Below are 27,454 nucleotides of genomic sequence, written 5' to 3'. Positions count from 1 at the left end.
ATAATGGTATAGGAAATTCATCTGTACAACCAACAGGTAAACTTTTATTGATGCCTAATGGATCATCTCCACCTATCGGTAGTGAAGAAGAAAAGATTTATTTGTTGATTGCTGATTTGTTGGATCCTGATAAGAGGGAGACTGCTTTATTAGAGTTGAGTAAGAAAAGGGAAATGTATGAAGATTTGGCTTTGGTTTTATGGGGAGGATTTGGTGAGTTTGTTTGTCTTCTTTTAACTTGCTTATATCCCTCACCTCTGGCCTATTTGCACCTTTTTCGTGATTGGGTGGGAATACAATCATACGACTTCCTCTCCATCGCTTTACTTCCAACTTACCTGTCTTCCGTATTTATATCACCTTCACTCGTCTCGTCTCTCTCCACTGCACTTGGACTTTCCTCCAACTTTGACTTTGGTAGAACGCGACGAATTTCATTTGAGCGTGCGGTTTGGAGATGAAGTCGGGAAATGGACGCCTTTTCAGTGATGAATTGGGGATTACTTGAATCAGATGGGATACCAAAACTTTAATACGGTGTGACTAGGATTTTAGCTAACACCCAGGCGTCATGTCATCGTTATTGATGGAGATCGTCAATGTTTATCCAGCCATGTCACCCCCTACACTCAGTGCTCACGCAAGTAACAGAGTTTGCAACGCTCTTGCTCTTCTACAATGCGTCGCTAGTCACAGCGACACGAGAAGTTTGTTTTTGAATGGTGAATAAGATCATTTCTTGCTCTGATTAACACATCCGTATATACGCACATACTATCATCTCCTCCTTTGGGAATCAATCGCAAGCAGCTTTGTGAATAAGTGGTATACATTCATACATCACAAACTTCTGTAAAGTCTCGTGGGCCTGCAGCTAGGAAGATATGTCGTGGAACACCTCAGCTAACTTTAGCCCATATCCCGTTGTTCCTCTACCCTTTCCTAAACACGACGAGCAAGACGAGGCCGTTTGAGTACCTTCGGTTGACGTCGCTTGGTGTGATAGGTGCACTTGTCAAAGTGAGTCTTTCTCCGCATAGTCACATCCGTCATCTCCCCATCTGTCTGGCATTTTTGAACCTCTGTATAGCTTCTTGGCTTTCTCTACCGGCGGCTCTCGAGACCCTCACACTTCCCCTTTCAATGTCTGCCCATCAAGTTCTCAAAGGTGTTTATCGTACACCTCTAACATGCAGCAAAACGACAACTCAGACGTCATCAACTTCCTCCTTTCCACCGAGATCATTCCCCTGTGTCTGCGCATCATGGAAACCGGTTCCGAGTTGTCCAAAACAGTCGCCATCTTCATTGTTCAGAAGATCCTCCTTGACGATCTCGGTCTTCAATACATCTGTCAGACGTACGAACGATTCTATGCCGTCGGAACCGTCCTCGCCAATATGGTCACTGCTCTGGTGGAGAGTCAAGCTGTGAGGTTGTTAAAGCATGTGGTGAGGTGTTATTTGAGGATGAGTGATAATCCGAGGTAAGTTAAACCTTCATTCCTTGTCCTTATCACGTCCCTCTTGTCGATGTCATGTTTTATGAGAAGCCTTCTGGATCAGAAAAAATCCCACTAACATACAGGGCCCGTGAAGCGCTCAAGGCTTGCCTACCGGAAGCATTGCGAGATGGTACCTTTGATGGTTTACTCAAGGGAGATAACGTCACCCGACGTTGTTTAAACAGTCTTCTTGTTAATCTTGACGATAGTAGAAGACCCCATGAAGGTTGATGTTTATGACATATATATATATATACTGTAGTGATTTTGAAGGTAGTTTGAGATAAAGTTGCATAGTACAGTATCATGTTTGAAAGAAGTCGAAGTGGGTCACTTTGAAAAGTAGTAGTAGCCTTGGCGATTTACGTTCCGAGTAAGATGAGTCAACCTCCACCTCGGTTTTCACTCGGTCGTGTCCCCCCCCCCCACTTTGTTCGGCCAAACGGGCAACCATCAAATCAACTACGACTACTACTACTTCCTTCTTTCTCTTCCTCCCCTCCACTCGTACCCATTCCACTTCTAATCTCTTCTTTCTTTCACTCTATCATCATTCATATCATAACCTTACATCTCAACCTGCCATACCGTTATCATACGTTTCAAACGTAATTGAAATCAAAGTGAAACACATGTCTTCCATATCTTCCCCACCACCATGGAACGTCCCACTAACACTTTATCCCTCCACCTCCACTTTCGATGTCCCTCCTCCCATAGTCCCTTCAAGAAAAGATATGGTCAAATTACCAAACGATCGTGCTCCAGTCTTTCCAGATTTATCGCCATGTGAATCTAACCCCCCTTCTCCTACTTTGAACGAAACGAAGACTTGTGATTTTCACCCTGGTTATTCAGGGTCAGAACTCGGTGCACTCGGTGTCAATGAGGGCGTTTTAGGCGAGAAAGGAAAGGGAGTGAATCGTAAAAGAAGAGGGAGGGATGGACAAGATCAAAGTAGTTTTTTACGTTTTCCTTCAGAAGTGAGTCTTTTTTTTTTAACAATCTCTTTTTTATATCCTTTTACCTCGACAAACCCCTTGATTCTTAGAATTCATCATTCATTTAACGTCGCTCAATATCTGTTTCAACCCACTGTATCACCTTTTCACATTCGTCGAACACTGGGAAGAGATACGAGGACAGGGGGGGATCTCCAAAACATCACTTGACCAGATTTTGATTGACCGGTTCCTTCGGTCTTTGTCATCCTCTTGATTTAATTTAAACATCTCTCCTTACATATTCCGGCGTACCGGCTCAAAACTCCCCACCCTTGAGAATCATATTCCCCACTTTTCTTCTACATCCCTTGTCTTTGTCACATTTCTATCTGGACCAACTACGTATGTACTAGTGTAAAGTTTTGATAGATTTCCCTTTTGGTAGGTTGGGTGGGGAAAAATGTCGATTTTTGTGCGGATAGAGGCATTGAGTGGTCGTACTGGTCATTCACCGAGATGCCGCATACTGTGGGAATATGGTTTCGATAAGATCATGAAATGTAAAGATGGAGTTGATACTGATACGTAGGTCATACATCGGATTTTAACATTATTGGGTAGTGATAATCCAACTTCTCTCGCTCAAGTAGCTAAGACTTGTCGATGTCTCCGGGCGTTCGTATATGAAGTGAGTCGATCGTTCACTTGTCTCAGAGAATCCTACCCTGCATTTGCAAACGTTAGGAGATTGGGCATTTTAGTAGCCTCGCTCTCCCTCTTGCCAACCCTCTAACCCTCCAACGGGACGTGATAGAACCATCCTTTTTAGTACATGCAATAGTCCATGCTGATCATCAAGGAACCAGACGAAGTGTTATGGAAAGAAATCCATTTCAAGTTATATGACGATCCTCGTGAAGCTGGAGCATTCGCACGACCTCGTACGCGTTTCAGATGGCGGCAGAGGGTACAAGATAGGCAAGAATTGATCAGACTATTTAACACTTGGGATGTGGATAAATATGACGGTTTGGTGAGTGAGCATATGACAATCTATCATCCTTTGCCATACCATAGTCTCTCCCTCTTGCCTCTCTTAAACCTGTTATCGATGATTGAAAAAAAGACGTCGTGACAAGTCTGATTAGAAGAAAACAAAAATCGACCTGATCAGTAATACTCTACTTGACCTCTACCTCGATCTTCCCGCTTCACCCTCGCCCGAAAACAATCCATTGGCACGAGAAGACACTCTGAACGGAGCCATCATTGAACCTATCCTCCGATCCGACATGTTCAAACATGTCATTACCCATCTTTCCACACGCGAGACTACTCCGGCCCTTCGACCATTGAATGATCAACCGGGAAATCCTAATCGTCGTGTGCATAGAGAAGTCATCAATCCCATACTCCCTCGGTTGCACGCTTTGCTACCACCGCAATTTGAAAAAGACATTCCCGCTGATAGACTTCATCGAGGTTTTCTTAGAGAAGCAGTGTACGCAGCGAGCAATTATACATACAAGAATGATTGGTCGCCCTTGACTTCGGAGGGAAAGGTGAACTGGACCTTGGTGGACGCCATTGGTAGTATTATGAGTGAGTCGCTTCCTCTGTGAAGTCCCCTTCCAAGCTTTTATATATTTTCAACGGAAAGCTTCCCCTGTTGGTGGGTATGATGGATTAGAGATCGTGGGGGCAGATGCTAGATTGCATTTGTGTAGTGACTAGAAGAGTGCAGGGTCTAACCACACAGTGTCAAACGCTCGTGATGTCTTGTGTTTGGGAGAGGAGACTTGGCGGAGGGCCGTCGCACCAATGAGCTATGGCGTTGAAGCTGTTCGTGGTTGGGGATTCAACCATCTCAGACGACCAGAGGGTTTGGCAGATGAAGAAACTTGGGATTGGGCAGGTGTTGAAGGCCATTGGTTTGGATCATATGCTTTCTTAGAGTGAGTCCCTCGCCTTCTTCGCACATTTCCCTCAAGTCACAAAAGATCAGTTACATCGAACTTGAAAACGCAGAGAAGAAAAATCATCTGACGTATAGCTACGCAGACTGGATAGCACTCAACGAACCTCGTCTCATTCAAATCCGTCGGTCAATGAACACACTCGATCTATCACGATACGCCGAAGCTCTAGGCGATTTGATGAGATTAGACCTCGTCATTGACCCAAGTCCAGAAGATGACCGACATATCTTTGGTCATCCCCTTCACGGTTCATCTCCCGCTCGGACAGACGACGGATTAGAACCTTTAACGACTCATTTACCTTCATCTGATCTATTACCACCTATTTACTTCCACGGTCGGTCGGCCCAACAACAAGGCGCTTTAACTTATCCTTCCGCTTCCACAGCAAATTCGGTCAGGGGTGTGGTCAGATTGACGGCGGATGATCCTCCTCAAGTGAGATGGACAATTATGATAAGATATGGAGGAGAGGATAGGTGGAAGTTGGAATGTGTTCAGATGGGTGGGAGGGGTTCGAGTAGGGGTATGGTAGGGGTGAGTGAAAATTAACTTTTAACATGTTTCCTTGATTGATATTCACCCTCTTATCAAGTCCATCATCCTTCTGCTCATTCTCTGTTGAACCTTCTCCCTCTCTGTCTCCTCCTGGTAAAGATACAATCTCCCTATCCAAGTCTCATAGTGGAGAGAACACCTTCCAATCCTCTGTTCCGATCCACGGAGTCCGAGATGAGGAAAGGAGGTCATATCTTAAAGGTCCACTCTAACATTCAGATCTGGACGGACGCCGCGAAAGAACCTCATACGCCCAACGGACCTGTATGGTATTGGAAGGCGTAGTTTCGGCATCATCTTTAGTTGTATGTGTAGAAGTGCAAGAGGGTATTAGAATGCCTCAGACCTTTTTTTTGGCATAGATGTCTATTCATCTGTCGTAATTATATCTCGTAGTGATACTCCTTGTTCTCATGATCCATGATTGTTACCAGACTGGACAAAACTATATGATCGTGGACGCCGTCAATCACTTCATGGCCACTTGCCTCTGGACGCGATTTCATCTTCTCATGAAGAGTAATTCGCGCACAATACGTTTCTGATTATGGCACAATCCCGTGACCAGCACGTGACTTTTTGATAAGGAAAAATACCACGTGTACTAATTCAACCAACATCCTCCAACATCATTTCATTCAACCACCATCTTATACTCACCCGTCATTTTGCTCTCCAGCTCAGACAACATCACATCAGGCTAAAATAACGCAAGAATCAGAATCAGCACCCCTTATTACCTTAGAAAACAGTGTATTCAAAGTAAGAAGTTACCTACAGGCCGATTGGTATGTGTCTCCCTTCCCCTCCCCCCCGCCCTTGGTTATAGCTAAAGTTTTAGCCTTCCTGTTAACAAAACTCTGTCTAAATCATGTCCGAATCTCAACCCATTGAACTCAGCGACACTTCTAGTGACGAAGAACTGGTCATCTGCCTCCCACCATCCCTTCCTCCTCTTAAACGCGAACACAGCGAGTCTATCATCATAATCCCTGAAACCCAGCAAACACCTTCGCCTTGTCCCTCTCCTACTCCTCTCAGGGACTTCAACTCAGAACCAGAAGACCTCGATCCCCTTGAAGCTTCATTTCCCCAGCCAAATCGAGCAAACCACTCTGAAAATTCGTCACAGGACGGCGAAGAAGATACACCAAACCTGTTCGATGAGGACGAATTCGGCCCTCATGAACGAGTTCCCAACCTAGTTCATGAACCTATACGCCTTCCACCGCAGTCAACTGTCAATATAGCTCGTGAAAAACTGTCTGTCATAGCAAAAGACAAGGGTTTCGCACTGGTTACCAGCTCAAGCAATCAGGAAGTTCAGTACATGGTAATGAAATGTGTCTGCAGTGGAGATTATCGAACAGGTCGCACCTCTCGATATGATCAAGTCCGACAGCGTCAGCCTCATACCCAGCGAACAGACTGTCCATTCAAGATCAAACTTTCAAGAGCTCGTCAGGAGGACGCCCTCGCCGACGGATTTCGTCCTGTCCTACTGGTCACGATCTGTAATGATCATAATCACCCTCCAATAAAGAATTTACTACTGTCACATCTTCGAAAAAGTTCTCGCACCCCTGAAATCAATAGGTTATTGCAGGACTACATTGATCAAGGCCTAAAGCCCCACCAGATCATCGATCTTCTTAACAAACATCCCGATAAACCTCTCCTGACCCCTATCGATGTAAATAATTTCAAGGCTCGGTATGAGAAGAACAGACAAGAAGGAAGAAGTGTGACTGAAAGCTTGTTTTTAATGTTAGAGAAGGAGAAACGACTTTTTAAAGGATTAGTTAATAGCCACCACGAAACTTTGGGGTTAGTTTATACGACTGAAAAGGCTCGGGCGTTACTCCACCAATACCCCACTGTCCTCATGATGGACTGCACATATCGAACCAATCGTTATCGTCGACCTATGCTTCATATCACTGGTTCAACAGCAACAAACCTCACCTTTACTGCAGCCATTGCTTTTCTCGATCGAGAGACAACAGATTGGTACGACATTACTCTCAAAGCTTTTCTCGATCTAATGGGACCACTAAATCATCGAATTCAAGTCGTTATAACCGACAGAGAAGTAGCATTAGCCAACGCCCTTCGAAACCACCTCCCCAATGTAAAACAACAATTCTGCACATGGCATCTACGGGAAAACGTTAAACACACATGTGATCAGTCTAAATGCTTTAAAGACGAAGAGGATCCTGTCAGAGCAAGGTCAGAGTTTGGTGATATGTGGATGAGAGAAGTGGTAGAAGCAAAAGACGAATTCAAACTTCAGCAGGGGATGGACAAAATGCGAGAGAAGTACTGTTTACCTGCTCATGGCCCAGTAATTCGATACCTCGAACGACTACTTACTTCGAAGGAGAAATGGGCCCACGCTTTTACCAACAGAAATCGTAATCTTGGACAGCACACGACTTCTCGCAATGAGGGTGAACATCGAGCATTAAAAGAGTACCTAGAGACTCATACGGGTACCCTCTGGCATGCTGTTTTAAAGACACACCGATTCCTGGAGAAACAGTGGGATCGAATTACATTAGAAAACGGTCAGCAAAGGATTAGAAGTGCTATTGGTGACAGAGTACTCAGTATTATTCGCAGAGACGTCTCAAAAACTGCTGTTACCGAGTTAGAGCATCAAATTCGACTTGCTAGCAAACTTCTCACACACCCGAACCCGTCTTCTCACTGCTCAGGACGATTTGTCGACTCAATGGGGCTACCATGTGCTCATACATTGGTTGATATCATTAAGCAAGATGGGGTACTCACGATCGACAAGATACATCGTCATTGGAGGTTGCTACCACACCGTGGCTTCGAAAAGCTTCTTGAAGACACGAATTCAAGAACTCAAGCCACTGCTTTTCGGGCCACAGGTGTTTACCGACTTGACGATGAATTTGAGGCCAGGAATTCGTCTTCAGATCGTTTTGTCCTTGATCCACCTATCAACCTTGGCCTTCGGGCTCGTCAGGCCATTCGGGCCTCTGCATCACAGTTTCCCCCTTCTCAGCCTGCTACCCAAGCCTCAGGAATCACTGTAGTTCGTCCTACACCAATGTTCACACCTCCTGGGCCACCCTCTACTGCTCCACCCCCTCTGAAACGATCTAGAGCCTCAAAAACCTCAAATAATGGTCCACCACGGGCTTCTACAGGTCGAATTCTCACACAGAGCGAACAATCTGCTCCTTCTCGCCCCCCCCCCCCCTAAATGTGACCTCTGTACCAAGCGACATGCAAGTACCTACATGTGTGCAGCCAAAAAAGCAGTGGCTGCGAGAGAACAAGAGTTATTAGCTCGAATTGAAGCTGAGGGTCGAAATAACAGCGAAAGGATGATGGAGAGGCCTTCTGCAATGATGACAGAGTCTCTGATGACGGGGAGAGCCTCTTTGATGGCGAGAACAGCCTCAGAGACAATGGGGACAGGCCTACAGGTACGCACTTCATTGAAATCTGTCCTACCACTTCTGCTGGTTGCTCCATGAAAGTTCTTGGCTGATTTATGCAGATAATACCTCAATATCATCCTTATCCCTTCCACCCTTCTCCCCACTTCGTCCCAGAAGCTCCTGGCCCCTCTAATTGGTACCAGAGGCCACCTACATACCCTCCTGTGTCGAATTATTCGAATTTTCCACCTACCTTTTATCCACCTGTGTACCCGCCACCCTATGTTCAAGAAGGACCTGGAAATGGCTCAAACTTCGCAGAAAGGACTGTCCTAGAGGCTAGGCACGGTGGTATGAGACAGGAATTCCCCCCTGCTGAGTATAGGCCAGGACAACAGGATTGAACCGGTGGACAGGAGGGTGGAAGGAGGATCGATGTATCTCCGTGAGTATTCATGTATTTGACTCAAACTCTTTCATGACTGATAGAGACAGATCTTCTCTACACATCTATACTATTTTTATAGGAAATGCATTATGAATATTGAACAGGAAAAAAAAAAGACAGGTTCATAAACTTTGACCGGTGTCCTGGTCGGTGGAAGGGAGATCCGTGCATTAGTACACGTGGTATTTTTCCTTATCAAAAAGTCACGTGCTGGTCACGGGATTGTGCCATAATCAGAAACGTATTGTGCGCGAATTACTCTTCCTTCTCATAGAGCATAGATAATACTGAGTCAAATGTTTGCCAGTTCCACGCGCCCTTCATCAGAAAATCAGAAAACCAGAAGCCGGCTCCCGGATCCTCGGAAGATCGTGCCCCGAAGTAAAAGATGATACATGCGAGAACCGGGTAACTCTCAAAAGGCCATAGGTCAGAGGGTTCCTTCAGTTCCCCTTCCCCCTCCTTCCCTTCCCATTCCTCCTTCCTTACCCCGGTCTATACCGTACATGTCCCGTGGCCCGTGGTGAGGTTTAGGGAAATCTTTACAAGAATGTCGACAACCCAGATTGTCGGGCCAGATTTTCCCTTTTCTCTCTTCTCCGCTCTTACAGTAGTTGTCCCCACTCCCCAATGCCACCTCACGCGATCGAGTTCTTTTGGGGAATTACCGGCCATCTTACGCCACCATCCTCCCCTCGGCGAAAAATCCCGATGCGTCATCCCGATCACCTTCGTCCCTGAATTATGATCCTTCCCTTTTTCCCTATCCCATCCCCCACTTAACGACGAAGGCCAGAGCGTAGGAAGGAAGGGAGAAGAGAAGAGGGAGGAAAAAAAAGTGAAAGTGATGATGAATTGATTTTCTCAAAAATCCTCTTTAGCGCGGCACGAATTAGCGCCCTTTTGTGTCCCTTGGGATTCCCTTGGCTCCCCTTGGATGGGTCAGACTAAAAAAATGCTGTGCGGTTCTTGCGCCTTTTGAGAGCATGCAATGAAGTGGCAAGGGTAGGGTAGGGTTGGGTGGGGCACCCAAAGTGGCGCATTCACGACGACGATTGGGCTTAACGGGTTAACGGGACAACGTGGATTATGCATGACGCTACTCGTACACTTTTGCTCTGTCTTCCATTCGTACTCTCTATCAACTAGTTGCTAGTTGCTAGTTGCTTCTGGTCTGTTTTTCGTATAACCCGACGCGTGATCTTAGTGTGATCGACTATCACTATCGCACAGACCACAAGTCTACAGACCTTTTTCTCTCATTGGGGACAGAGCATACACCATACACACCATACACCGAGAGTTGTGTGTGAGAGAGAGAGAAGGCTCCACACCATACACCGAATACAGACAACTTTCCTATCGATAAGAACCGACATAACCCACACTCACCCTATATACACCCAGGTCAAGACAAGCTTAGATAGTAGACAACATAGAGAGAGAGAGTTATACAAACGAGAAAAAGAAGAAACTCCAAAAAAGGACGAAGATCATATTTCGCAGTTGACCGAAGAAGGGGAAGAAACACGGTTAACGATTTTCACTATCGTAACATAACATCTCACATCTCACACTACTTTCTACTTTCCCTCATTTCCGGATAATACTACGTCACTCTTCACTACGTCTTTCCACCACTTATCGCATAAGCCCCAAAATCGGTATACACCCACAGCACAGTGTCGGGACGCGCCCACAGTAAAGACGGTCCACGGCCGAAGGAGATAGAGGGAAAACAACGGTTTCGTAAAATAGGTCATAGGTGAGTATGACGGTTTCGTCTTTCCGTTTTCTACATCTCCCGCCATCGGCATCACACATCTGAAGTATGTGAAGGACAACACTTGTATACCTTCCTACACATGGACCATTGCGGTAATCACCAACCTCTTTTCTCTCTTCTTCATTCATCTCACTCACATGACAAGTTCTGAAAGCGTTTATTGGGAATTTTATCAAATACGAACTTGGGAGCTGACATTGTGTTTCTACACTCATAACTTATACCACATAATCAAACCATTCTCATCACCTTCCTCCACCACCACCACCTCCTCCTCCCCTCCCTCACTCTACCCTCATCTCTCCTACCGCTTCACCCACTCGTTGTGCCGGTCGCAATGTCAATCCTATTCTCCCCCACCCTCAACTTCTCAAACCAAAATCAAAATTGCACTTCGTTGCTACCCGCTTTCGACGTCTTTCCCGGTGAACCGACATCGACATTCGAATGGCAGATATTAATTGAAAACTTTGATCCTGAAGCTCTGGAAGCACTAAACATCTTATCATCCATGCCTAACACACCGAGCGGCGGACCAGATTCCGCTCATTCTTCCCCTCCCGATTTCGCCTTTGCACCTCCTTCTGATACACCCTTTGATGCTTATCGTGATACCGGGAGTAAAGGGATCATCTCAATGTCACCTTCTCAATCTAAGATGAGTTCTCAAACGGTTTCAACACCTACCTCTGCTTTCGCTTCTGCTTTTTCAATACCTTCTTCTTATTCAATGCCGAATTACTTTCCCGGATCTTCCTTTTCATCCATCGGTTCCGTCACAGGAAGTTCCTTCTCATCTGCTGAACTCCCACCTATATCTCATGAGTTTGCACGACCTTCTACCAACGAAACTCGGAGACCTGCCACTGCTGGTGGAGCATTACAAAGTGGATGGAATATGAATAATGGTATATCTGGTGAGAGATTTCAACGAATAGGAAGAAGTGCAACGGCAACTGTGGATGGGAAATCACCAGTGGATACGATACATGAATCCACCGAGAATTCCAACATGTTTTCCAATCCTTTCTCCAATGATAATCACCCACACGGAGAAACGGATCAGAATCAAGCACAAACACAAGTACCAGATTCAGCTGTGGATCCTCATTTCAACCCTAACGTTCCTCGCCGTTCTTCTGAATCTGCAGCTCAGGCAAATCAACATCAATGGAATACCGAAATGTTAGCACCTCCTCATTCAATCCAACCTATGGGATTATCATCTGCTCCTTCTCATATCACTCATTTTAATCTTGTATCTCAACTTCAATCTACACCTCAAAATCAACTTCAAGCATCTTTCTCCAGACCTCATATGGGTTCTACAGGTCGTCCACAAACATCAGACGGTATACCAGGTTTCACAGGACTTCATTCTCATCCTCCTCTTCCACCAGCAAGGACAATAGTTAATCAAGTCTACTCTCAAAATTCCCCTTACACTCCTTACGCCCCTCAAATGAAGTATCCTTCACCGACGGATGTCCGAGCGTCAGGCGCATCATCTTCCGGTCCAATACCCTCCAACATGCCTTTCAGAGATTCACGTCTGTCAATGCCGGAGATCACCCATCCGCCCAATAACTTCCCCGGTAACCGGGCGTATTCGATCGACTCGGGTAGACCGATGGCTCAGTCACAAGTGATGCGTGCGGCTTATCATGGAAAGTCGGAAGGACAAATGAACGAATTGACTTTTGTACCTCTCGGAGGACCGGCTCCGAAGAAGAGACCAAGGAGAAGGTTTGATGAGATTGAGAGATTGTATCATTGTGGTTGGAACGGATGTGAAAAGTCATATGGAACTTTGAATCATTTGAACGCTCATGTGGCTATGCAGAAACATGGCGAGAAGCGGTTGCCTGCTGGTGAGTGATTACTTGTTTTCTGTGTCATACATCCGAGTCTTGCTTCTTACCTTGTCTTTCTTTCTTTCATCAACCTCCGCTCGAAATTCGACTGTGCGCTTCTATGAGGCACAACCTGTCATGTCATTCGGGATATGATTTTAAATCCCTCCTAGGACCTATCATCAATGTCGTGTGACACTTTGGACTTGGCTTACATTGCAGAGTTCAAAGAAATGCGCAGAGTGTGGAGAAAAAAGAAGCGTGAAGCAGCTTCTTCAGCCGCCAACGCTCAATACATGTCTAACTCCAACTGGAATCAAGCTCTTCATCCTCAAATGCCCATCCATCGACCATCCGTCACTTCTTCTTCATCTGCGGAGTCAGACTACGATCGACGTGATTCCGCTCTTTCCATGTTATCTTCCGATTCTTTCAGACCTTCCATCCCTGGTAATATTTACACTCCAGGATCTCTCCCATCAGCCTCAACAGTATCTTACCAATGGGGCGAAACTCCATCTCATCTTCCACCACAACCTTCATCTCACTTACAACAAACTCAAACCCCACTTCACGATCCAACACAATCTCAATCGCGTCCTACCACAACGTCCTCAGTCGCTTCTTCCGTTCCGGATAACAGACCTTATATCAGCTCCACACCATACGGTCACACGCCTTTGCAGACCGTTTCTGCCAGACGACCCAGTGGACAGGGATACATACCGATGCCAATGACCATGTCGAATCAGAACCAAACACAATTCAGACAATCAGAAGCAGATCATTCAACTCCCACCCCCCAGAACCCTTTTCAACCTCCTCAGAATCAGGTTCAAATTCAACAAAATCAGGGTCAGAGTCAAGTGACACCACCTAATTCCAGTCATGGTAATCAAACGTTTCCTTTTCAAACATTGGCGAGTCCCATGCATCTCACTCCTGGTGGGGTAGGAGCTGGAACGCCTTATAATGGTAGTCAATTCGCTTTTCAACGATAATGTTTTGAACATGGATCGGGAACTGGAATTAGTGTGCGGGAATGGTAGTATAAGACAGAAGTGTCACGTATGTCTAAAAAATTGGAGAAGACAACTTAGTCTCTTATTCGGGCAATCAGGATGGTATCCTGGATGAATCCTCCGTCAAGGTATCTCCAAGGGGCTTAGGGACGAGGAAGTAAGGTTTGTTCATATGTCTATCGCCTATTGAGGATTTGTTAAGGCCACAAGGGACATTGTTCGGTGAGAACCTTGTAAATATTGTCTGATAGGAACATGAGAAGGTGTACGGTGTACGACGGTACGGAGATCGAGAGGAGAGGGTTTATTTGAGGCTATACGGAAGATTGTCAATGGGCAATGGGAAGACAAAGTTACAAGAAGTTTGAAGAAGTGAAGAACAGGAAATCAACCATATCATGTGTTACCTACCTAATCCATCCAACCTTTTATCACAGTCTTCTATCTTCCAAGTTTCTTATCTTCCTTCATCTTCCAACCCATCTATATAAGTCTTTTGTCCGCCTATCATCTCAAAGTTTTTTTTTAATCAACCTTCATGTATAAGGGATATCTGTGAGGGATGAGGTTATTAATATAGTGAAAAGAACAAAATGTTTATTCATGTAGCTGGGTAATTTGGGTTTTTTCTCTCATAGGTTTGTCTCTTGATCATTACTAAGATTTATAATGCTTCACACACTTACTTATCGATTTTGCCTATCACATCCAATCCTGTCAGATGGGTGAAATCGTCGTTATTGATTCGTCACTCGGGTCCGTGATCAAGTTTTGATTTGTACCAATTCTAGGGCTTTCTACATCTTTCTCAGTTCCATCTCGACTGACACTTGAACTCCTCCCTTGGAAAGAAAATGAATAACTTGTATAGTAATCGACACTCACAAGCTCAAGTGATCGGCTGGTTTTCAGTTACCTCACATTTCTTGCGTTCATGATTCGTTGTCCTTCATTCTCAAGCCCGAATGACCCTAGCTGAATGTCAAAAGATAATCATTAATATTCCGTCAATCATCGATTACTCGAGTACAATACTCTACTCCGTTCATACCGAGTATTCACTCGTGCAGTTCGAAAAGTCATGTTGTCAGTGACTAAGCAATGGTCTATGCACTAATCATGAACAATCATCATTAACCGACAGCCAATGAATGAGTGATCAATCAAAATTGGCATTGATGAACCATTTCTATACACATGCATGCAATGCTGAGATATCTTTCATTCCCACCCTGATGTCTCTAAGCGTTCAATGACATACCTCCCATATCTGGCATATCCTCATTCGTCAACAATTTCGTGACTTTACCGATAGCCACTGTTTTACCTAAATCGTCAGCTGAATATACTCAATCTCCTTCCATCTCCAGATCTTTTCACATCCCCCCCCCCTTGACCGAAGTGTAAGATGAGAGACGATATGATAGAAGAAAAACGCAATAAACCCACCTTCATCTCGTAATGTGAACCGACCTAACATTTTGTAATCTTCCCATTTTTCAATACAAATAGGAGCGTTAGTCTCAATGATGGCAGATACCAACATGCCAACTTTGGCGAATTGAGGTGGTTTTTTAGATTTACGTTTGGTTTTCTTATCGTAGTAATGTAATAAAGCCTAATAATTAGCATATAATAATGATGAAAATCAGGTATCAGAGGTAGAAAATTAGCTGAATGGTATTGAAGACATTCGAAATGATAGGTGTCAGAGATTGTGGTCGTGATACAAGATGATAGCTGAAAGGTCATGAGAAGAAAGGGATGTGGTAAGTTTGAGCTACAGAGTTTGAATGTTTCACTCACAGATAGAGTCACCTCCTCAGCCAAGGTATGAACATGTAAAACACAACTGTATCCCGAACAAATAATATTTTTCGTTTCGATTATACTCAAATCCGCTTTGAAAGCAGTCACGGCGTTTACGGGTTTTTGAGTCGAAGTCAAAACGAATCCCGGTGAAACATCTTCATCTGAAATACCTCGTAAACGAAGTCGGATGTTGTCACCACAGAAAGCCATTTCCAATTCTTCTGCTTGTTCGGTATAGATGGCCGCGATTTCAACAGTGGACTTAAGTTAGCACTTGTCCACATAGACCTGTGACATTCACAATGATTCGTGGTTCCCCGAAGGGTTTTGGTCGATCCCACAATCTGTCATGGCTCCGGGCCTCTGATTGCCTGACTATTGGGTGGTGAAGGTCGAAGCATAAGAAAGGCAAAGACGAATCTGACATACCCTATTAGGCATTAACAACAACGAATCACCCTTCTTCACCCTCCCCGATTCGATCTTTCCCATGACCATGGTCCCCATCTCATTGTACTTTTCCGATATGGGTAACATGAACGGAGCATTGATATTACGGTCCATGATGGTCATAGAGTCGAGATATCCAAGTAAGGATGGACCACTGTGGAGTCAGGTAAGTCACTATATAGAACTCTCATGATAGATCATAAATGAGACAAAGCCGGACGACGCTGAGAGATGTATCAAGGGAAGATGGACATCAGAAAGAAAAGGGAACAAAGAACCCAAACCACTCACTCGTACCAAGGTGCAATATCTTTACTGACTTTATCTTTCATGTTTTCTCCGACTTGGGCAGAGACGGGAATGAAGGTCAAATCAGTCTTCGGATTGAAACCTATTGACCGCAGGAACGGTGTGATTTTCTGACAAATTTCATCGTATCTGACCACGTCAGCTACTCCCTTCCTACAAGCCAGAAAATGAGAAAGTTGGTGGAAAGATATACATATCCGAAAGAGCGCCAAGGGTGTTCAATGATCAAACGGAAGGGAGAACATGACAACGCACCGTCCCTTATCCCACTGCACCGTCGTATCGTCCATCTTGTTCACCACCACGACCAATTTATTTATACCGTTGTTCTTGATCAAAACAGCATGTTCTCTAGTCTGTCCATCACGTTCGAAACCAGTTTCAAATTCCCCTTTTCTAGCTGACAAAACCTGACATCATTAGCATACTGCACTCATATGTAAATAGCACCCACCAAAAGCGCAACATCCGCCTGAGCAGCACCAGTGATCATACTCGGGACATATGTCTTATGACCTGGTGCGTCAAGAATGGTATACCTCCTATTCTCCGTCTCAAAGTACGCTCTGCCCACTTCCACCGTCTTACCCTTTGCTCTTTCCTCTTTTCCCGAGTCCAGCGCCCAAGAAAGATACCAAGTGTCCCTCCCTGCCGCTTTAGCTTCCTGCTCGTATTTCTCCATGGTTCGTTTGTCCACAGCTCCCGTCAGATAGAGCATTTGTCCTCCCATTGTAGATTTACCAGCATCGACATGTCCCGTGAAGATGATGTTGAGATGTCCCTTAGCATTGGTATCCTTGGCATCGTCGCCGTATAAATCACGCATGGCTTCTGTACCCGCCGCTGCTTGTTCTTTTAGAATGGCGTCGGCGTCGTTTTTAGCGGTGACTTTGGTAAAGTTTGTAGGTGTAGAAGTGCCAGATGATTTGATGGTTTTGACTTGTGCGTCGGTCACTGGGGGTTGGGGAGCGGGTGTGTTTATGGGGTCTTCCTTCAGTATCTGCTGAGACGTGGGTGTAGGGGCTGGAACAGTCGTTGGTCTAGAGTCGGTTGATGGCTTCTCTTCCAACGGGGTAGAAACCGCAGGGGAGGATGTTGCCACTTCTGGTTCCTTCTCCTCCTCTTCTTTCTCGACAACTTTCTTTTCCTCCTCCTTCTTCTTGCCTATACTCAACGAGACGGGTTTCGACGCTCCGCCTATGCTCAATGACGGAGCGGGTTTCGGAGCTCCAATGCTGAATGATGGTGCAGCTTTCGGTGCGCCAATGTTCAACGATAAAGGTTTTCCACCGGCAGGCGCACTCGTTTTAGTTGACTCGGTAGGCGTGGGATCGGGCAGATTGGGGGGTTGGAATCCCTGTACATTTCTGATCTGGGGAGGGACGTACGTTTGTCTCTGTCCGGGAACAAAGGCTTGTTGTTGAGGGGGTGGCGGTTGTGGCGGCTGATATTGATACTGAGATTGGCCTTGCTGGGGGTATTGAGGATACTGCTGACCGTATTGACCATATTGGGATTGGTACTGCTGACCATATTGCCCACCGTAGGGATCGTAAGGTTGTTGTGGCTGACCGTTAGGGGGTTGATTGCGTGGGACGAAAGGTTGTTGTTGTCCCGGTCGGAACTCGAAGGCACCGGGGTTGAAACCTTGTTGACCTGACATGATGGCTTTCTCGTGGTATACGGAGACAAAGAAGGGTGTTGATGTGGGGGCACGAGGAGGAGAGTGATGTACCGAATGTGAGAAAGAGAAGCGTGTCGAGGTGTTTTTGGTTGTGAGAAGGAAAGGAAATTGAGAAAGGGAGGAGCAAGATGAATAGAAATCTGTGCGGGTGGAAATGCCACGTCATTCAAGTCCGAGCGTTCCTTCCCCAGGATGGAATTTCACTCGATATCTTATGCGGTTGCATGTTTCTCCTCTCACTGAGGCGACATATACATCCAAGATTACTACTATCCCCTACCAGGTTATATCGAACAGCAACCATGTCCGTGTCAGAATTTCTCAAAGCAGCTCAAAGGGCGGACCCCTCGTTGGCCGGCTCCACAGATAAAGACACTTTGGCCATTTCAATCCTCACTGGACAGACCGGATCTCTAGCCCAAAATCTCCCGGTCAGTCTCCCTCACCTCATCGATCATCGACTAGGTTCCATGGCTGACGACTAGTCTCTCAATGAAAAACTCACTCCCCTAACATACCTTTACTCCAACGCCCCCACATTGGCCGATGTCAGTCTTTACTGTCATCTTCATCCTTCTCTGGTGAGCATTCATTTTTGATTATTCCCAATTCTGCTAATCAGGAACCAGGTAAACGCTCCAGAATCCCAACACTCCACTCAACCGGCCATACTCCGATATTTTCTCCATGTTCAATCACTTCCTCCAGTTCAATCAGCCAGAACAGATTTACCCAACTCATTCCCTCCGTTAGACATCGATATCTCTGCCCTGCCCATACCCGAAAGGAAGGTTGTGGTCCCACCAAAGAAAGAAAAAAAGGATAAGAAAGAAAATTCTGCAACAGTGACGGAGACCCTTGTGGGTGCAGCTGGCGCCGTTTCAACCACGGTCACCGACGTAGCGGCCGGGGTTGTTGCGGCTGTCAGCGCTGCTGCGGAAGCGGCCAAGGAGGCTGTAGTAGGTGGACAGGAAGGGGAGAAGCAAGGAAAGAAAGAGAAAAAGGAGAAAAAAGAAAAGAAGGAGAAACCCAAAGTTGAGGTCGTCAAGGATGATGGTCCTAAGCCGAGTATGATTGACATGCGGGTGGGCAAAGTTCTTGATGGTAAGTCTTTGGTGTACATCCCTTCTCATACAATCTGTCTTCGGATCGAATCGTTGTAAAAACGTTGTGGATCTCATAAGAAACAATCTGACAATACAGTGAAACGACATCCCGATGCCGACTCTCTGTACGTGGAACAAATCGATGTGGGAGAGGCCGAGCCACGGACTGTTTGTTCTGGGTTGGTCAAGTACATGAGCGAGGACGAGATAAGAGGAGCGACAATCATTGTCATTGTGAGTGCTTTTCTCTGATCATATAAGCCTCTATGTCTTATGTTCAACATGAATCACAAAGCTGCCTTTCGTAGCCTCTACGGTGTTAATTATCTCATCGACCGTCTGACCAGCTGAGCAATGATGGACACCAAATCTCGTCGACTTGCGTCAGTGTGGGTGGCTCACCTCCAGTGTAACCTCAAACCTGTCGCTATGCGGGGTGTCAAATCGTTCGCCATGCTCCTCTGTGCATCATCAAAAGGCGGTAAAGAAGAAGGTGGAGTCGAGTTTGTCCTCCCTCCACCTGGGTCTCAGCCAGGGGAACGAATATACTTTGAAGGAGAAGACTATGAGAGTGGGTCTTTTCTTATCATCTATGAAGTGAAGAACTGATATGAAGATGCTACCCCCGAATCTCAACTGAATCCAAAGAAGAAAATCTTTGAGACCATACAACCTGTCAGTTCTTCGTCTTTCTTTGAGCTCTCTTCCCACGCCCACGGTCCGCGAGCTTCTGCACTCCCCTCCACCTTCCGTCACCTCAGACATAAATGTCGGTGACATTATCCGCAGAGCTAGTGCTGTACTAAATCATCGCCCATTCAGCTCCGAGCGTTTAACATGGCTGACTTCAACAGGGATTCATCACCCTAGATAACCTCGAAGCGGCGTGGATCCACCCCGAGACGAAATCTGTTCATCGGATCCGAACCAAAGACGGTGTGTGCAAAGCCAAGAGTTTTGTTGGGGCCAGTCTTTCGTAGATATGTCATATAATGTCCATGGTGGTGATCATCTACAACATGCATAAAGTGAACCTCAGCTCAGTGTGCAGTACGAGTACTCAATGATCAATGATCAAGTGACCTGAATACCATACCTCAAACTGGCTTGACTGTCAGTGTGGGGCTCCACATCTCCTCGTCAATGACGTCCTGGTGAAACACAAGCTGAGATAGAGTAGCTTACCTTCAGACTTCAGCTGTCCTACCTACAATCAAATCACCGCTATAACTACCCATGTACAATTATACTTGTATATGATGACCATCTGACCGAACATGTCCTACGAAGAAGAACGTACCCCACTATTGGGTCCATACTCCGGTCCTTCTTCCAAGATCCTGAAAGAGGTTCGTCTGTTGAAAGTCATGTCGTATTCATCATCAAGCTGATGAACAGACTCAAGTGTACCCTCTGATACATTTAATCAGAGTTGATATCTCTGCTCATATCGGTATGTCCCTCTTGTTCTCATAAACAATAATGAGTGATCTGATAGGTAGATACACCGTTGACATATGATCAATTGTTAGCTCCAGATTCTACCTATACCATTGTCCGGTATGTCTCTTCCTTTCCCTTTCTTCCTGTCCTCAAAGTCACTCTTCCTTGACCTTGCCTCCTCTCCTTACTCCTACCCTACTTCCATCTTGGTACTATGATATCTCACCATCTTATATTTCTACCTCCTTGTGTCACCATCGTTGCTTCACTGACCCTACACCACCACCAATTCTTCGTGCTCTTTTATCTTCGACCGACGCACTGACCCCCAGACCATTGACAGATAAATATCTAGAACTCCAAAATTCAGCCATAGGTACTTCATACATCTTCTTTCATCCCCTCCTTTCAAGACATACTACATGCTGCTTCTTACGTTTACCACGCCGCCAAGCTGTTTTGTTATTTACTCGGAATGTCAACTGTGTAATTTACTAAAACCCCAGTCTTTTGCCTTCTACTGAACAAAGTTCAATTCGAACATGATTCCACTCAATTATCTATCGCTACCCTTTCTTTATCCCGTGCAACACTATGTGAAATCCTAGCCATCCGTGTTCTCCGTAAGCCCTTGCGTCTCTGTTTGAGGGTTAAGCTGAGAAACAGGCGGATGGTCAGAGAGGAGTTTACCTCTGGCAACCGTTTTGTTAACTCCCTGGGCTATGTTTCAAGGGGCTTCGGAAGAGGTGATACAACATGCTAAAGAGGAAGGGGATGATGAGTTGCTTACGCAAGGAGGGACAGCTTTGGAGGTGAGCTCTAAACTTCATGTTTATGCTCTTCCCTGCTTCACCTCTCTTCTCCCTTCCATCTCCCGACGACAACCGGTGGTAATGTTTTCGGCCGTCCCGTCCTCTTTCCCATACGAATGCACATGATGGCTATTACCTGGTGGTTGTTCATGGAATTGGAGGCGTGCCGCCTCTCGATGCTGCTTTCAGTTTCCTGACGGCTGTTCAAAATACCCCAACATTGTCCTGGTGATACTGCGAATTGACGATCACTGATCATCCTCACAGATGGCAATCATATCCTCTTCAAAGAGGTTCATTCGTTCTCCTTCTTGTCAAAAAGTCATAGGTAAGTCAGCTTGGTGGTGGTAGGGATGCAAATGAGCTGATAAAGAAGAGGGTATCTGGTCAGGAAAGATCATTTATTCAGCTATGAATACACATGCTCTCATCGCGGATAATTATAAGAGAAAACCTATACAGATGTATAATCCTCATAGAGCCCCTCTGCTTGATCATTATCGGTGAGTTATTATTCTTCCATTTTTTCGCCCCTTCATTCCACCTACCCTTTGTTGATTTAGGGGGAGAAATTATATGCATTTTTGAATCTTTGCCTGTGATGTATTCGTTGATTTCCACGCTTCGGCTACCCCAAAGCCGATCTTCTCTTATATACATACAGAGGGTCGGAGCCAGGGCTGATCACAGACTGAAAGTACCACGAATCCGGTCGATCTTGGAATACGTCAACTTCTTGATACTGTTCATCACATATGTCATCGCTCTCGAAGGACTGGCCGAGGACCACCTGAATTGGCGAGAGGTAATCTTCATCGTCTACGCATTGTCATTCTCGTTGGACAAGCTCGCCGCTGTTCGGGAGCATGGTTTGAGAGGTAAGTTGCATTACCTTCCCCAGGTCTACCTCTCCTGAAAAAGGTGGATATGAGGATTTTTGCTGTGAACCATCAGCTAACGTTTCTAGTATTTAGCAGCTCCCTGGTGAATGGCTTCGACCTCCTTTTCATGCTCATATACGCCGTGTACCTCAGTGCCCGCGCATATGGCTTCCACTACCACAGCGCCGACGCCTTGTCGCTCGGAGCCGATTGGCTAGCCATTGGCTCTGTGCTCATCTTCCCTCGACTAGCCTTCGTCACGCTCGCCAATAACCTTATGATACTCAGTCTACGATCTATGATGACGGAATTCTTCTGTAAGCTCATCCCTCTTCTTCTGACTTACGTGACTGACTTGATCAGTCCTCATGGGTGTCGGGGTGTTTTGTTTCCTTGGTGAACTTATTCTCACTCTACTGTGAAGCTCACGATCAGGATTTCTGTACGCCCTGTATACCCTCGGACAGGGCAAATTCCCTCTATCTCAGATTGGCTGGTGGTTGCTTGAAGTTTACTTCGGTCTCGATGCTTCTGGATTCGAATCTGCTCGTAAGTCATCTCAGTTCTCCTTGACGAATCTGACTTGCAGACATCTTCCACCCATTCCTCGGACCTTTACTCATGGTCGCCTATGCCTTGCTGTCGAACACTTTACTACTTACCGTACTCGTGGCCATCCTCGGGAACACGTTTGCTACCATCAGTGCTGATGCTGCGGCAGAGGTGAGCTCTCACTTCGAGTGAATGCCGGCTGACCTTTAGTCCATGTTTCGCAAAGCCGTGTCCACCATTGAAGGCGTCAAAGCAGGTGAGCTATAGGAGATGTGAGGATGTGAGCTGATCTATCAGATGCTGTCTTCAGCTACCAACTACCTTTCAATCTCGTCGCCGTGGTGTTCATGTGGCCCATGAGTTATATCCTCAATCCCAGATGGTTTCACAAAGTCAATGGTGAGCTCAATGTGTTCAGTGGTTGCGATAGCTGATACCGTACACAGTGTTCATGATCCGCGCCTCCAACTTTCCGGTCCTGCTCATCATTGGTCTATACGAGCGACAACGGTATAGAGACACTACCATGATGGAACAGATCAGCGACTTTGCCGAGCGCTACGTGGGGAGTTTACCACGGCGACTAAAATCCGCAGGTGTGTGTCATATGTCACTTGACGCCTTTGTCACGCCTCACGCCCATGTGATGAGACACTGTGCTGATTACACAGCCGGGTTTGACAATTTCGGATCACATCGCGATATTGGCGCCGTGTTTGAGATCGAACGAGAAGTCGGTTCATTCTACAAAGGGTGGGATGATGATGCTATCGATGATGAAGTTCAATTACCCGAACCTGCTGAGAATGAACCGACTGATGAGGAACGCCCTCTTTCACCTTCCCAAGCAGATGGAGACGTGTCTTCTCGAGCTCATGGTACCCCACTTTTCACTTCGTTATCGGATCCGATGACTGCGTCTCCATCCAAGCTCGAGCACCACATTCACGGTCGACAACGACGACAATCGATGCCGCCACAGCCTAGTCCCGGAGCCGGTGTCCCATTTCCAGGTTACCGACCCAGACGGAATAGCTCGATCCATGAACCATCCCCCCTGGCTCGGTTGTTTGTCAGGGACGGAGAGGAAGGGGAGAGAAAAAGACGCCGATCAAGTTTGATCAACGGTATGTCAATGTCAAACAGCGGATTGTCAAATTTGCTTTCACCGCCTAAAGGGAAGTTTAGGGGTCATCGAAAGTCTGAATCGCAAGATACCAGACGATGGAGCAAACCTGCGGTCGAGCCGATAGAAGAGGGGAAAAAAGTTTCTTTTCATGAGAGTGGGGGAGAACAGGAAGGTGATTCTTCACATCGATCGTCTGGGAATATGTTCAAGGAGGAAGGCGAGGTGGGGAAAGGTGATCAGACGGATGAAACGGAGGCAGAAGGTCGCGCGCCAAGAGTGGGGACAGCGTCAGAAGTAGAGGAAAGTGTTATGGAACGTCCTGAGGTCGAGGTTGGTGCAGTGGTCGGTATAAGGGAGAGGTTGAACCAGATGGATCAACGTCAAAGACGGATGGAAGAAATGTTGGAGAGGTTGTTACGGCGGCAGTAATACGATACTTACTGGTAACCCACTCTGTTCCAAGCATGCAAAGTAGGTTGCTCGTCACATGTGATAAATCTTACCAGTGGCCGAGTGCCAACGATGGCTTGGCTACCATCATCAGGGGGACATGCCTTTGTCTCTGATCGCATTCTATCCCGTCTCCAGCGGTCACACCCCTCAAACCGTCCCTATCCTTGTGTTCCTTTGTACCAAACAGGTAGTTGTAGCTCGGCCCTCTGTTCTGCTTGTCTACCATCTTGAATCTTACTTTGTCTCTCACCCGATTAGGCTAGAACGAGATGGATCATACACTTTAAGCCACTGATCCCACTGAAAGTCTAGATCACGTCACGTTCAGGATACCAGCCAGTAGAGTACGAGCCCTTTGAGTTTTGACCTCATTTCTTTCTTTCTTTCTTCATCATCCTTCTCCCGCTCACTAGACCTACCTTGAATTATTTGGTATACGTAGGGCATATCGATACTTCTCTCGTTTAACATTCTGTTTACTCCCCCGTCTATTGAGCTGTTCGCTTCGGTGATAGGGGAAAGGGGATAGGTGAAAGTGATACCGACGACACAGGTTTCTGTGCACTGCAAAACTACGTCAGACATAAAATAATTCTCGGTTATTCCTTTCTTCTTTGCTTCTCCCGCTTTCACGCTGTACGCTGTGCAATTGATCCCTACTATCGACATCACGTTTATCGTCATTGCCTTATTTTTATCTACTCCGACACTCCAATACTCCGACACTCCCATTCGATCGTATATATAGCTCGATCACACTACTTCAATCTCCACATTCCACATTCCACACTCTCATCTCACTCCTTCACTTTCACCCTTCTACCACTCTACCACCACTCAAGCAGATCATTAGCGATACAACAACCAAGAAGAAGAAGAACGAGTGAAGACTACCACTATTAACAAAAAAAATCCCATCGCCCCTGTCCTCCCCCTTCTAGTCCTCGAAATCTAGTAACAAAGTACAGTACAAGACGAACAGATCAATTCATCCATAATGACTAAACCTCTACCCAACCACGTTCCTACTTCCGTCGATCTCATCACGTTGAACAAGTTGAAAGCACAATACGAATCTGCTTCTCAATCACACGTTTTCACATTCTACGATACTCTTTCTCCAGAAGAACAATCCAAATTCATACAACAACTACAAGATATAGATGTTCATCGTGTTAATCGAATTTATCAAAATGCCATCAAAGCCACTTCTTCTTGTAATGAACAAGAAGAAATATCTCCTCTACCACAAGAATCATGTGCGACGATTATAAATAATCCTACTGATGAACTCAAGTGGCGTCAAATTGGTCTTAAAGCTATTTCAGAGAATAAAGTTGCAGTATTACTCATGGCTGGTGGGCAAGGTACTAGATTAGGAAGTAATTTACCAAAAGGAATGTACGATATAAAACTTCCTTCTGGTTCAACTTTATTTCAATATCAAGCGGGAAGGATTAAGAAGTTGGCTAAATTAGCAAAGGAAGCTTTTGAGAATGCGGAAGAAGTTAGGATTAGATGGTATGTCATGACTTCTGGACCTACCAGATTAGAGACTGAAAAATATTTTGAGGAAAAAAAGTTTTTCGGATTGAGGAAAGAAGATGTGGTTTTCTTTGAACAAGGTGAATATTTCTGTTTCTTCTATATTTACCTTTACTTTTCCTGTCCACTCACCTCTTTTCCTCTTGTGTTTATATATGTTGAAACAATGGTTCCAGTCTTGAACACTTGTCACATTCGTCTGATCCTCGTCCTTGAACACTTTTTGGGTATCTTGAATATTACACATTGTGAATTATCTAACTTTTTAGGTGTCCTCCCAGCTCTTTCAGAAGATGGGAAAATCCTTCTCTCCTCAACTTCTTCAGTCGCCGTCGCACCAGATGGTAACGGTGGACTCTACGCCGCACTTCGTCGTCCATTATCCCCTCATTCCACCACAACAATCCTATCAGATCTTCGTACCCACAATGTCGAATACGTTCACGTATACGGAGTCGATAATTGTTTAGTACGAGTTGCCGACCCAGTATTCATAGGTTATTGTATCTCACGAAACTCATCAATCGGTGCAAAAGTCGTTCGGAAACATCTTCCAACCGAATCCGTCGGTGTCTTAGCTAAAAAAGGAGAAACATTCACAGTTGTTGAATATTCAGAAATATCAAAAGAAAAATCTGAATCCAAACAACCCGATGGATCTTTATCATTTTGGGCGGGAAACATTGTCAATCATTTTTACACTACAACATTCTTAGAATCGATCCAACAATTGGAAAATAAAATGTGTTTTCATATCGCTCGAAAAAAAATACCTACGGTCGATCTAAAATCAGGAGGAAATATCATACCTACACAACCGAATGGTATGAAATTAGAATTATTCGTTTTTGACGTTTTCCCATTTACAAAGAATTTAAGTGTTTTAGAAGTCGATAGGAAAGAAGAATTCTCACCTTTGAAAAATTCACCTGGATCAATGACTGATAGTCCTGAAACTAGTAGAAAAGATTTATTATCTCAACAAAAAAGATGGTTGGAGAAAATCGGAGTTGAGATTAAAGATGATTTTGAAATTGAAATTTTACCTGAATGTTCTTATTCCGGTGAAGGGTTAGAATGGGTAAAAGATAAGATATTTGAAAAGACTTGTGTTTTGTTAGAAAAGAAAATTGTGGATCCTAAAGAATTGAGTTCGTATGGTTATTAAAAAAGTCATTTTCTCATTTCTTTGTTTTTTTTTCTTCAAAAGACTTGATTATAAACTACGTCGGACCGAAATCATGTATCCTCGAACACTTGTTTATACAACTCATCATACAATCGTCGATCGTCGATCGTCTATACCTTACACCGGATTCTTTCATCGGAAAATCGATTTCATGCCAGTTTTTCCCCAGTACAAAACTCCATCTGACCAACATGAATGCGGATGCGCGGGAAGAGGAGGGGACATTGAGATTATGAAATACGGATATTCGGATCGGAAGATGAGGCGATGGGAGGGTAGCATAGAGAAAACCAAGGGAGGGGAGTTGGGAAACGAGTAGAACAAGTATTTGATATTATTGTATAAAAATGATTACAGGACAATTAACAAGCTTAGAAGTTTTATGTTTCTTATTTCATGTTTGAAACAGTTTCGGTTCCCACGCATCTACGATATCATCAGTACGAGTACTCTACTTTCAACATTGTCAATTATTCGGCATGAGACGCATTATTGACTATACCCACAATCCTGTTGTACATGTCTTTCAGTCTACGAGCAGAGTACTCGAGTATGACGTACGCATGGTAGAAA

At 45.3% G+C, this 27,454-nt stretch overlaps 7 protein-coding genes across 7 annotated transcripts in view; 6 read left to right on the top strand and 1 right to left on the bottom strand.

The window, feature by feature from the left end:
• Positions 1–50: 50 nt before the first annotated feature.
• On the top strand, positions 51–1,815 carry TREMEDRAFT_45875 (uncharacterized protein; the record flags this gene model as incomplete). Its single annotated transcript, XM_007007957.1, has 5 exons — positions 51–213; positions 567–722; positions 914–1,020; positions 1,197–1,486; positions 1,588–1,815. 5 exons carry the CDS (start codon positions 51–53, stop codon positions 1,733–1,735), a joined length of 864 nt encoding a protein of 287 aa, XP_007008019.1. The 3' UTR covers positions 1,736–1,815.
• Positions 1,816–3,037: 1,222 nt separating this feature from the next.
• On the top strand, positions 3,038–5,270 carry TREMEDRAFT_35450 (uncharacterized protein; the record flags this gene model as incomplete). The annotated part of the gene is made up of 6 exons (XM_007007930.1): positions 3,038–3,136; positions 3,308–3,481; positions 3,600–4,050; positions 4,208–4,403; positions 4,502–4,964; positions 5,205–5,270. Coding segments are annotated over 6 exons (1,449 nt in total), but the record flags the coding sequence as incomplete, so codon positions are not given.
• A 5,708-nt stretch (positions 5,271–10,978) lies between these two features.
• TREMEDRAFT_74838 (uncharacterized protein) lies at positions 10,979–14,078 on the top strand (the record flags this gene model as incomplete). Its single annotated transcript, XM_007008022.1, has 2 exons — positions 10,979–12,512; positions 12,717–14,078. 2 exons carry the CDS (start codon positions 10,979–10,981, stop codon positions 13,493–13,495), a joined length of 2,313 nt encoding a protein of 770 aa, XP_007008084.1. The 3' UTR covers positions 13,496–14,078.
• Positions 14,079–14,471: 393 nt separating this feature from the next.
• On the bottom strand, positions 14,472–17,777 carry TREMEDRAFT_74837 (uncharacterized protein; the record flags this gene model as incomplete). The annotated part of the gene is made up of 8 exons (XM_007008021.1): positions 16,542–17,777; positions 16,343–16,497; positions 16,070–16,216; positions 15,758–15,932; positions 15,323–15,589; positions 14,966–15,134; positions 14,778–14,843; positions 14,472–14,491 (listed from the first exon to the last, which is right to left on the bottom strand). Exons 1-8 carry the CDS (start codon positions 17,748–17,750, stop codon positions 14,472–14,474), a joined length of 2,208 nt encoding a protein of 735 aa, XP_007008083.1. The 5' UTR covers positions 17,751–17,777.
• Positions 17,778–18,073: 296 nt separating this feature from the next.
• Positions 18,074–19,916, top strand: TREMEDRAFT_45868 (uncharacterized protein; the record flags this gene model as incomplete). The annotated part of the gene is made up of 7 exons (XM_007007956.1): positions 18,074–18,202; positions 18,257–18,319; positions 18,401–18,875; positions 18,975–19,111; positions 19,286–19,448; positions 19,494–19,552; positions 19,732–19,916. The coding sequence occupies 7 exons, from the start codon at positions 18,074–18,076 to the stop codon at positions 19,855–19,857; spliced, it is 1,152 nt and encodes a 383-aa protein (XP_007008018.1). The 3' UTR covers positions 19,858–19,916.
• A 238-nt stretch (positions 19,917–20,154) lies between these two features.
• Positions 20,155–24,177, top strand: TREMEDRAFT_74835 (uncharacterized protein; the record flags this gene model as incomplete). The annotated part of the gene is made up of 16 exons (XM_007008020.1): positions 20,155–20,226; positions 20,276–20,330; positions 20,380–20,437; positions 20,653–20,696; positions 20,827–20,943; positions 20,987–21,132; positions 21,400–21,460; positions 21,509–21,635; positions 21,823–22,010; positions 22,100–22,300; positions 22,449–22,562; positions 22,603–22,736; positions 22,776–22,821; positions 22,863–22,964; positions 23,012–23,161; positions 23,237–24,177. 16 exons carry the CDS (start codon positions 20,155–20,157, stop codon positions 24,121–24,123), a joined length of 2,502 nt encoding a protein of 833 aa, XP_007008082.1. The 3' UTR covers positions 24,124–24,177.
• A 967-nt stretch (positions 24,178–25,144) lies between these two features.
• Positions 25,145–27,454, top strand: part of TREMEDRAFT_70294 (uncharacterized protein) — a gene marked incomplete at both ends in the record, with an annotated part of 2,812 nt that continues 502 nt past the window's right edge. The window contains 2 exons of the mRNA XM_007008019.1: positions 25,145–25,772; positions 25,962–26,803. Of these exons, the coding sequence (XP_007008081.1) occupies positions 25,145–25,772; positions 25,962–26,803 (1,470 nt within the window). The remainder of the gene's footprint in view (positions 25,773–25,961; positions 26,804–27,454) is intronic.

The sequence above is a fragment of the Tremella mesenterica genome (genome assembly GCF_000271645.1).
Source record: "Tremella mesenterica DSM 1558 unplaced genomic scaffold TREMEscaffold_17, whole genome shotgun sequence".
Taxonomy (NCBI): Eukaryota; Fungi; Basidiomycota; class Tremellomycetes; order Tremellales; family Tremellaceae; genus Tremella; species Tremella mesenterica.
The sequence above is the reverse complement of the archived record's forward strand: the minus strand, read 5'-3'. Positions and strand labels throughout refer to the sequence as shown.